General features: G+C 40.9%; 1 protein-coding gene across 1 annotated transcript in view; it reads left to right on the top strand.

Moving 5' to 3' along the window:
- ELK3 (ETS transcription factor ELK3) overlaps window positions 1-8941 on the top strand; it is a gene marked incomplete at its 5' end in the record, with an annotated part of 59651 nt that extends 50710 nt beyond the window's left edge. The window contains 2 exons of the mRNA XM_007949770.1: window positions 4151-4273; window positions 8843-8941. Of these exons, the coding sequence (XP_007947961.1) occupies window positions 4151-4273; window positions 8843-8941 (222 nt within the window). The remainder of the gene's footprint in view (window positions 1-4150; window positions 4274-8842) is intronic.
- Window positions 8942-11439: the final 2498 nt, after the last annotated feature.

Here is an 11439-nt window from a genome sequence, read left to right as displayed (position 1 = left end):
TGAACCGTTGCCTGGTACACTTTCAATTACAGGTAGTCTCTGACTTACGACAGGGTTACCTTATGAAGATACCATCATAAGTTGGTTCTAAGTCGGTTCCCACGTAAGTCGAATATCTTGCTGCCCTTTGTTATAATTGCCTTTTATTATCAGTATCTTTAAGGAGCTCTGGTGATGCAGTATTGCTTACAGTTTTGAATGGAGTGTATATTACTAATGATGTACAATAAAAAAAAAAGGTGGTTGTAAGTACAGTTTGTTGTAACTGAAATTCGTCAGAGACTACCACTAAGTACTAATTCATCTATTCATTCAAAAACGTTCATTAAGTACTTAGCGTGATAACAGTATCTGACATTTGTTGAACATGTATTAGGCACTAGGATGGTATTAAGAACTTTACACAGTTTTATTTAATCTTCCTGACCACCCTGTAATGCAGGCATTTTTTATTTTATTTTACAGATTGGGGAACTGAAAGATAGAGCAGTTAGGTAACTTGCTGGAGGTTACCTCACTAGGAAGTAGTGGTTCTGAGATTGGACCCCTGGCAGAGCCCTTGTTAACCATTAATCCTTAACAATTAAGCAAGATGGCCTCAAACACTTGAGAAATTGCCTTGGACTGGAACGAATGTGAAGCTTATTCAAAACATGTATTTATTGAAGGAACCTCACTGGCCATGCAGTATGAAGGAAGTGGCGTGGAACCAAATGTGTAAATAACGGTACAAATTAGTTTACCTTCCAGAAGCTTTACAGTTTGGATGTTTTTCTTCTATTCCGCTGAACACAGCAGACCTTTCAGTGGAGATTTAAACCGAATGCTCTTGATAATTAATTAAGCTGCTGAGAGTAGTTCTAGGAAAGCAGCTCTTTAGCATCCAGCCATGCAATCTGACATCTGAAACGCTGCCTTTGCTGTGACTCTTCTTATACAATTGCTGACATCACAAAAACCCTGAGGGGCTCCTTCCAGTCACCAGAGGTGCAAAACTGCCCTGGGCCAGGGAGCCTGTCTCCTCTGAGCATCAAAGCCACACAGATTCAGCAGCTGGGCGGGTGGTTTCCTCTGCTCTCTACCTGCCTGGCAGGCCTGGACTCCTGCTGCATGTGTGCAAGCCAGCGTGAGCCTTGGCCCTCTCTTAGGAAATCCAGATTTTTGGATTTACATCCAATCTGACAAGAAAGGAGTTTTTTAAAACAATTACCAGGGAGATGAATTCTCTTCAACCCTACGCTGGAGTGAAATCTGGAAAAGCCAGCTCGGAGCTTCTGAAGAAGCTGTTGCAGAGTATTTGACTAGTAGATCCTGAAGTATTAAAGGGCCATTGAGAGGGATAGGGAGGCTTGTTGTTGTTGTTGTTATGTGTCCCAACTCATAGTGACCCCCCCCCCCATTGGATTTCCGAGATCATATCACTACGAAGTAGATTGCTCAACCTTCCTTCTGAGGAGTAGCTGGTGGGTTTGAACCTCCAGCCTTCTGGTTAGCATTCAAGTGCCTTAGGCACTACACTACCAGAGCTTGGGAGGCCTTTAAAATTATCTGTGTGTGAAACCAAAATAATGGATCTTTGCTGTAGAGAAATAAGAAAATATAGGTAACTTGCTGCCATTGAGTCGATTCTGACTCATAGCAACCCCCACTGGGTTTTTGAGGTGGTAAGTCTTTATGGAAGTAGATTGCCCCATCTTCCTTCCATGGAGCAGCTGGTGAGTTTGAACCTTCAGCCTTATTGTTACCAGTCAAATGCCTTAGGCACTGCACCACCAGAGCTCCTTGAAAATATAGGTAAGAACATTCAAATGCCCACTGAGACAATGCTCAGTGTCATGGGCTATCAAGAGAGATGCAATTCAAAACCATGATGAGATACCATTTCACTCCTAATAGGATGACTAAGATGGTGGGGATGGGGGGAATGAAACCAGAGAATAACAGATTTCGGTGAGGATGTGGGGAAACTGGAACCCTTACCCATTGCTGGTGGGAATGCAAATGGTATAGCTGTTGTGGGAAATGGTGTGGTGGTGGCTCAAAAAACTAAAAGTACAACTACTGTATGACCTAGCAATCCCAATTCTAAGTAAAAGTGAAAGACTTGATGGCAGAGACTTGTATACCAATGTTCATTGCAGCCCTATTCACAGTAGCCAAAAGGTGGAAACAGCCTAAATGCCTATTGACAGATGAATGGATAAACAGAATGTGGTACATACATGCAGTGGACTACTACTCAGGCAGTAGGAGAAATGAACTCTTGATACATGTTACAATATGGATGGAGCTATAAGACATTATGCTGAGTGAAATAAAATAAGTCACAGAAGGACAAATATTGTATGACCTCACTTCCATTAAAAAATTTAGAGAACAAAGTTTATTAATGGTTACCAGGAGCAGGAAGGAGGAGGAAAATGGAGGTTAATGGTGATGGAAATATGTTATTTAAGGGTAGGGTTCCACAGCTGATTATTTTAAGTATTTTCAATAAGTTGTACACCTGTAAAAAGTTGAATTTATAATGCCAAAAAAAAGTATCTACTGAAGCTGCCTATGTACAACCAAATACCTCATGGGATTGGCCTTCTTGGTTTGGAGGTTTAGGGTCACAGTTTCATGGGATGTCCCAATTAACTCTAATAACAAGTTTAGTATTTCTGTTCTACCTCCTAATTTGATGCCTAGTGTCTTAAAGTTTGCAAGTGGCCATCCATGGCACAGCAATTAGTGTCTATATGCCTGGAACGTCAGAGGAAGGAGAGTCGGGAATAGGAGGAGGATGGAGGATGGGTGCCTGATCACCTCTGTGCACAACTGTCTCCTTTACCACATGACGAGAAGAGTTGGATTGTGAAATGTTCCTGAACATTTTGATCAAAGATTCTATAGAAGAATCCTGATCAAAAGGGAGAAAATGCAGTACAAAATTTTCAAATTCTCATGGACTCCAGATTTTCTGGAGCCACGAAGGTTGGATGAACTCCTGAAACTATTGCCCTGAGATAATCTTTAAACCTCAAACCAAAAATAGCCCCTGAAGTCTTCTTAAAACCAAACAGTAGTGCAGCTTCACTAGTCAGAAAGCTCTGCCTTGAGCATCGTGCTCTTTGAAGAACCATTCATGTAGGATGAAAGTGACAACGGCAAGTCAACGTATTGAATAGGCACCTTAAACCAAAAACCAAACTCAGTGCCATCGAGTCGATTCTGACTCATAACGACCCCCTTTGGGTTTCTGAGGCAGTAAATATTTACAGAAGTAGATTGCCCAATCTTCTTTCCGTGGAGTGGATGGTGGGTTCGAACCACCAACCTTCTAGTTAGCAGTTAAATGCCTCAGGCACTATGCCACCAGAGCTCCTTAGATTGGCATCTTAGGGGGCAGTGAATTTATGTTACTCGGGGAGGAACAACTCAGAAAAGGACAATGGTTACACAATTCAAAGAACGTAGTCAGTGTCACTGAGTTGTACATGTAGAAACTGGGGGGGGGGGGGGGGAAGAAAATAAAATATAGGGAGAGGGGGGGGGGGGGGGGGGAGAAAAAAAGGGGGGGGGGGAAGAAAATAAAATATAGGGAGAGAAAAATAAACCCACTCATAGTATTCTGTTTTGCTTGGACACTAAATCCTCTTTTTAAATCTGGTGGTGAAACGAGGTAAAGAAACCACCTAGGCAAAAGTTGGGAGCTCTGGTAGTGTAGTGCCTAAGGTACTTGACTGCTAACCAGAAGGTTGGCAGTTCAAACCCACCAGTCACTCCTCATAAGGAAGGTTGGGCAATCTATGTCCGTAGTGATATCGCCTCGGAAATCCAAGGAGGGGTCGCTGTGAGTCGGGGCCGACTCAACGGCACATAACAACAACAGGCAAAAGTTGCTCCAACCTTGAGTTTCCCACTTACAATGATTAGGGATGGTAACTTGTCAATACCTCTCTCCTTGACAAAACTGCTAACACCATTAGCAATCGAAGAAAGTAAAATTAAACTGGGTCCAGGCTTGCAGGAATGAAGTTGTGCCTGAGATGGCGAGGCTTATTTTCTTGGCCCATCGCTAGCATACCTGACCACTCTGCTGCTGCTGATCATGGCAGGAGCCAAGCGATACCTCCGTCAAGAATTGTCTATTTGCTTTCTTTCCCAGACACCAAATGGATTGCTTTTGACCCCGAGTCCACTGCTATCCAGCATACATTTCTGGAGCAGCCTTAGTCCAGTTGCTCCGCTGAGTCCTGCCAGGCTGCAAGGGCCAAACACGCTGTTCCAGGTGAGCATTTGGACACGAACCCTTTTAAATACAGAACTTCTAAGGAATTTCCTCCCCTATAAGTCCTGCAGAGTAACAATGAGCTTTGCCCTATGTTTGCTTGAGGTGTTAAGTTTCCAAAGGAAATTCACCTTAATGGGGTTGGTACACCATTCAGTGGCAGAAATTGTCATTGAAGGATGAATGGCTTACTCATGTTAGGTAAATGGAACAATTACGTAGTTCTCGAAGGGTTTTGGATAAGGCAAAACTTTAAAAATTATTTTTTCTAAAAGCTCATTAAAGATTTTGAAATATTAACATCACTTGAAAGAAACTAAAAAAGGAAGTAGTGAATGATTTCTTCATACTGTGAGAGGAAAGGTATCTGCTTAAGTCCATGAATCAGTCAAGTGCCCCTTCTTCCATAATAAACCCCAAGCATCCAGGATATTGGGTTAAAAAACAATCCAGGTCAGCTGCTTTACCTTGCAGAGCTCCCTGGGCCAGGTGGGTGCATCCATACATGTTCACTGTTCATGCACACACTAGAATCTTGCAATGGCATCACTTGTTGTCATGTGGAAATGGTATTTCCTCTTTGGAACCCAAAAAGGTTCATCTGGCAAGCCCCCCCACACACACACTAAACTGTGGACCCCAAACTCCAAACCAAACTCACTGTCATTGAGCTGATTCTGACTCACAGCGACCCCACTGGGTTTCCAAGGTGTAAATTTTTACTGCTAATCTTTTTTCCATGGAGCAGTTACTGGATTTGAACCACTGATCTTTGGGTTAGCAGCCAGATTCCTTAACCTTGACCAAACTGTCGACCCCAAGAGCTTGGAAGTACATCTTATTCAATGTCGTGTCCCCCAGTGTCTAGCACATATCTTGGCACATTAAGTGATGCTCAGTAGTTACTGTTAACTGATTAAATCAATACTAAGAATTCCCTGGAGATGTCTTAAGAAAGGCATTAAAAACATCTGCTCACCATGCTTTTCTGAGCAGGTCACTTTCCTCGTCTAGGTTATTATTTACCGAGTATCAACTCTGGGCCAGGAGCTCGGCATGCTGGGATTTAGGGTCTCCTTGGAAGAAGGGTGGAGATAAAGAAGTTTTGATGGCTATCTTGCTTCTTTGGTTTCCTAAAGAGGTTGGGATAGGGTGTCATGATGTGACTGTATCCCTGGGGTAATTAGGTTTCTTTCTCTTGGCCTACATTCCCATTGCAAAAAACTGAGCTGTGGTCATGCACAGCCCACATGTTGATTCTTAACCATTTGATCTCAGGCAGGGAAACCAAAACTAGAAACAGCTGAGCAAAAAGCAGTGAGCAGATGTAGTATTGGGAAAGTTTTAGGCTAGGAATTAGTGATCTTTTGGTGGAGAACTAAAAGACTTCATTTCCTGAAGGCCTCAAGATTGAAGCAGCCGTATTCTAGTATTGGTCCTCAGGTAGTACAGATGGTCGCGCGCCAGACTAGTAACTGGAAAGTTGGCAGTTCTGACCTACTTGGAAGTAAGCCGTGGTGAGCTGCTTCTGAAAGGTCACACAGCTTGAAAACCCTATGAAGCTGTTCTAATGGGGTCACCATGAATCACAATTGAAATAGAGCAGAAAGGAGTTGTATGCCAACCGTAAGCTGCATGGAGGGTAAGGACAGCAATACTAACTCTAATCCTAGCATCTAACACTGGGCCTGATGGATGGTAGGTATTTGAATAACGAATGGCGTCTCACTTCCCTCCTTTCTGGGAATTCGGCATCTGATTGGTGGAGTGCTTGGTGAGATTTGAGAACCATTGGTTAGGAGTTCTTTGGGTTCCCTTGCTTTCTATACTAACTTTTTCCAGAGTTGAGAAATAATCCCCAAAGTAAAAAGGTTCATGTCCACAGTGATCCCAAACATTTGAATGCAGTGGAGACCAGAGACTCTCAGTTATTGTCCAATAGCGCCAGTCACCTGAAGGATGCGTTGAAGTACCGATTGCCAGACTCTACTCCCAGAGTTTCGGAATGTTGAGAATTTATTTTAATTCAACAAACTCAGGTCTAGGCTGGGGCCTGGTGGTAGCATTTCTTTCTAGTTCCTTCGTGCTACTGCTGGTGGTAGTCCAAGAACTGTACTTTGAGAACCACTGCAGACCACCTGCAGAAGTGATTCCCACATTTAAAGGCTACCTACTCAGAATTTAAATTATATTTTCACCAAATGGCCTGTCCTCTCCTGGAGCCATTCAAAATATACCTGAATAAAAAGTACAGTCCTTCCTGAACGGCTGACACGTGGCTTGGCCAGGGCCCTTCTTTGGTGGTTGGATCCATGAGACTAAGGAAAGCAATTTCATACCTTTAAATACAGTATTACTCTTACTATGAAAAGAGCAGTTGAGTGTGATAAAAGTGGAAAGCAGCAATTTTGAAAGTGGAAAGCATGGTAAAAGGAGTTAATACTTTCTCATTTTTAAAACTAGACATTACAAATTGTGACTATTCAAAATCTTGATTACTATCAACAGTGCCCCTTTTTATACTAATGAAAATATTTTTTTCAAAGTAAGTAACAGTCCTCTTTCACATATGCTCTACATGTGCTGGAGAAGGAAAAAACGTAAGATTTGATCGACAGTAAATTTTAAACGATGTTGGCAAGATTCCTGTTGTGATTGTGATCACTGGCAGTGATTGTTGACAGAGCTGAAGCGTTTTTGCGGAAGTGATCCCTGATACGATTATCAGTCCAAGTGAGAGCGGACACTGAAGAGCGAGAAGGAGGGAGACGACCTCAGCTTTTCCAAAAGCGGTCTGCTCTGTTGGCGAGACCTGTTTCAGAACAGAGAGAGGTGCTGGAGACCTTTGTGCTCTTGTAGATCGAGAACATTTACCACATAAAAGGGAATCCTGTCTCAGCTGGACGGCTTGGCAGACTGAGCTTGTTCCACCAGAGCTGTTGAAATAGACTTTGAACAAACGGGGAGCATGCTTCGTAGGTCCAAACACATCTTGAAACAAAGCAGAGCCCATTATGTTTTCAGTTGAGAACGATTTCTGTACTTTTTATTTCAACAAATGTAAACCCAGCAAATATTTGTGATGATCTGAGACAGGGATGTAGGGGATATTCGATGTATGAGTAATAGATGGTAAAGGAAGTGCTGCAGGAAGCTAACAGGAGCTGGGCAAAGGCTCCGAAGGGTGTCAGTCAGCTGGGGCGGAGCACGGTGTCAGCTGAGGACCGCATGATCTGGGTGTGAAGGTCCATAGCCTCTCAGCAAGGGACTCGATCAGGCTGCAAAAGCAGGTGTGGGCCTTGCATGGCATGCTCACGGGTTTGCATTTTAATCTGTAGTTAAGTCAGCCCAACCAAAGGCCTTTTAAAGCTAGGGGTGGTCTGATGAACTCACTATTTTATAAAGAAATCACTGATAGCAGTGTGGAGGGACTGAAGAGAAAATGTAAGGGGCAGGAAGATAGGAGGAAATTTATTACACTACTCCAAATACCAGGAAGAATCATCTTTTAGATGAGAACAGTGGAAACAGGGAGAGACTTCGAGGACGTTTCAGAGGTAATATTGAGAGGCAGTCTTTTAGTTGGACTTGCGGATTAAGTAGGTAGTGAAAACTAGGATGAGGCAAACTGTCTAGGCACTAGACATGTAACAGTTCCTGAGATAACTTGAAAACTGCGAAAATGTATTTACTTGTTTTACAAATATTTTCTGTAGTTCTAACCTATGCCAGCTTCTGGAGTTTGGTATTTAATGTTTAGGTGAAGTTTAATATTTAACTCATCTGGATGAAATATGAATTAAGCCAGAAGACAGCCTAGGAGGTCATTTTGACACACATCATACTAGACAAGGACAATCTAGTGTTGCGTAGCTGTGTACTAGAAGTAAGCCCTGAATTATTTGTGTACAGCTGGGAGTACAGCTGATATGTTTGTTTTCAGATCTGAAACTTGTAATCAAAGCATATACTTTCATCCTATTATTTATCATCTTAATTACAAACAATGAAGACATTTTATTGAGTGCTGCTGTTGGTGACTTTGATATGATCGATCATTTCAATTAGAAAGAACAATTTCTCAGCTTCAAAATAAAGATGATCTTTCTTCTTAATCTTTCAAGATGAAAACATCCCTCTGGAAAACCAATGGTAAATTTCAAAATATAATATTAGAAATAACTGACATGTGAATAATCAATTTATCTTCAAAATTCATTTTTTTCTTAGTATTTAAGGAAATCAGCATTCTAACTAAGTGGCTTGGAGCCTCTTTTCCTATAGTGTTGTTAGAACATTCTTTAGTGACGACAAAGCACGTTCTTTTCTACTAGCCTACCCTTATGAAGTGATTCAGGGTATTTTCTGGGTCTTATCCTGCTTGCATCTTGTAGTCTTGGTCTCATTCTCACCTTCTAGTTACTTATTCTGTAAAAGGGATTGGCAACTGGCCTCCATCACAAGGGTGATGGAAGAACTGATCTACTCTGATGTGTCTAGGAATGTGAAGAACTAAATTCCTCCAAATAGAGTTTGCAACAATTATTTGAACTCTTTGATTCCCTACAGTTCCCAACACTGCTGAACGGCCACATGCCAGTGCCAATCCCCAGTCTGGACAGAGCTGCTTCTCCAGTACTGCTTTCTTCCAGCTCTCAGAAATCCTGATGACGTCTGGCCGCAATTAAGGACTCATTAACGAGGAAACAAATTTGTCCCCATGGACTAGTTTACCTGTGTCATGAGAAGGACATTGTGAAACTGTTAATTTGGTTTGCACTTTTCATAACATGGATAGTCTAGATTTATGTTAGCATTTTTAAAACTGTTTTTTTTATATTCAAGTATATATGAAAATCTGTTTTGCATTAAATGAATTTTAATGTTTGTTTTCTTTTTAATATCCTCTTAGCTCTTAAGTGTTGAACACTGTTGACAGTGAGGAACATTTCTTAATGGATTTCAGTGTAACTAATAAGGATGTGAAGCTTGTTTTCCCTTTAATCTGCATATGCTGAACTGTGCTTATAGACACTATAACCAGCTGTGCCTTCCTTCGCAGTTAGTTTTATGTAAATGATTTATATATTTTTTAGTATTAAGAGAAAATGTTTGAAAGACAAAAATTAGTATCAAACAACTCTCTAGTAGAACATTATTTTTCACAAGTAGGCAATATGAAAGCATATTCATATTACTTTTTCTTTTGTGCTTTCAATTATATAAGAATTGCCTTAGAACCTCTTTTGGACTAGAATTCAGTAAATGTAATGTCCAAGTGATGTTTTTATAAGAGCAAACTAAGCCATATTTAGACAATAAACACTCATAAAAGTAAATGTTCTAAGTGCTTTTTTTTTTTTTTTTTTAATAAATTCTGAAAGGCTAGCCTCCTGGCTGTTTACAGCATCTTTTATACTCCTCCCAAGCAAAAATCTGAGATGGAAAAGCTACATTAAGTCCATTCATCCATGCTCCTAGACTGCTTCTTTGGTTAACATGTTCTTATTGCAAATAACTAGGCCTAGTACTCCCAGTTTTCCATAAAGAATTACACCCTTTGATATACTTACTGTGTCAACCCTGGAATCATTGTTAACATTGAAAGAGCTAATGCTTTAGAGAAAGCTCAACTGGTAATGAATACAAGCAAGCAAGAAACAACTTTCCAACATCAGCTACCAATTTAACATTGAGTTCCTCCAGGTGTATAGATATCGCTTGTGGAAATTAAGAAGTTCTGGTGGTGCAGTGGCCAAGGCATTCGACTGCTACCAGAAAGGTTGGTGGTTTGAGCCCACCAGCTCCACAGGAGAAAGATGAGGCAATCTGTGTCCATAAAGATTTGCAGCCTTGAAAACCCTGTGGGGCAGTTCTGCTCTGTCATGGATGGTCACTGTGATTTGGAATCAACTTGATGGCAGTGGGTTTGGTCTGGGTTTGTGGAAATTGAAAACATCAAGGTAGGACACTCTGCTTTATGTATTTATTATTAAATTTATGGTGGAGATGAAGGAAATCTGATTTTGAAAAGAAAATTCTTCAGGAACCTTGTGGAACTAAACTGGCTGATTGATTATATAACATTTTGGCATATTCTGCAGTCAAGTAAGTGATATTAGAAACAATTTCTCATCCTTCAGAAAATCGGCAGGCCCTACTCTCTAAAGGCATTGTTCTGTACATGAAGCAGGAAGGTTTAATGTAAGAAAGCTGGAAAGTGCCCAGAGCTTTAAATTCAAAATTACACCAACCACTTGCCATCGAGTTGCCTCTGACCATGGAAACCGCATGTGTGTCAGAGTAGAACGGGGATCCACTGGGTTTTCAAAGGCTGATTTTTTTCAGAAGTAGATTGCATGCATTTATTCCAAGGCACTTCAGGGTAGAATCAAAGTTCCAACCTTCCTGTTAGCAGCTGAGTGTGTTAATTATCTGCACCAACCAGGGACACCTAATTTCAAGATTAGGTTATGTAAAATCCTTAACTAACTACAAGTAATATAAGCCAATTTGAAATGTGGCTAAATGATTGAATTTTCAAACTAAAATTTTGTTATAATGTGTGCAGAGTCTAGTATTTTCCATTGGAAATGAACATCTGTGTGTGAGGGACTATGTAGTCTTTACTGAGGGAAAACATCCAAAAGGTCTAATATGCATCTTTGACTATATAATGGGACCATTTCCAGCATTCACAGACACTACTGTCACCCCCTCAGAGGCTCAGGGTAATTCTATGCTAAAATAAAAGACGTGGGTCCAGGGAACTAATATTCACCACACACAAAATGTTAGAGCTAGAAGAGGCCTTCGAGAATAATTTCAACCACCTGTTTACAGATGAAGACGTGTGCACAGGAAAAGCTGGGCTGTACTAATTGAGGCTAGAAGAATGGTTGTTGATCAGTCTAGTTCTGTTTCTGGTGCCTAGCTATAGGTAAGATTGGCCTGAAACTGTATGTTAGGAAGAAAAATCAGGGCGATATACAGCATTTTTTTTTTTTTTCCAGATAAAAGAACACATCTAAAATGTAAGATTCTTTGACAGAAGCTACAAAGTTATTGTATAATAATCTCCTCCAAAAATACTTTCCGTATCATTTTTAAATGCAAATGCTGACTGGAAATACTCAAATGACTATAAATCTGATTGTTTATTCTTT

This window comes from Orycteropus afer, unplaced genomic scaffold (assembly GCF_000298275.1).
Source record: "Orycteropus afer afer isolate SDZICR_OR568_19922 unplaced genomic scaffold, OryAfe1.0 scaffold00253, whole genome shotgun sequence".
Lineage (NCBI taxonomy): Eukaryota > Metazoa > Chordata > Mammalia > Tubulidentata > Orycteropodidae > Orycteropus > Orycteropus afer.
This window is presented reverse-complemented; position numbering and strand designations above follow the sequence as displayed.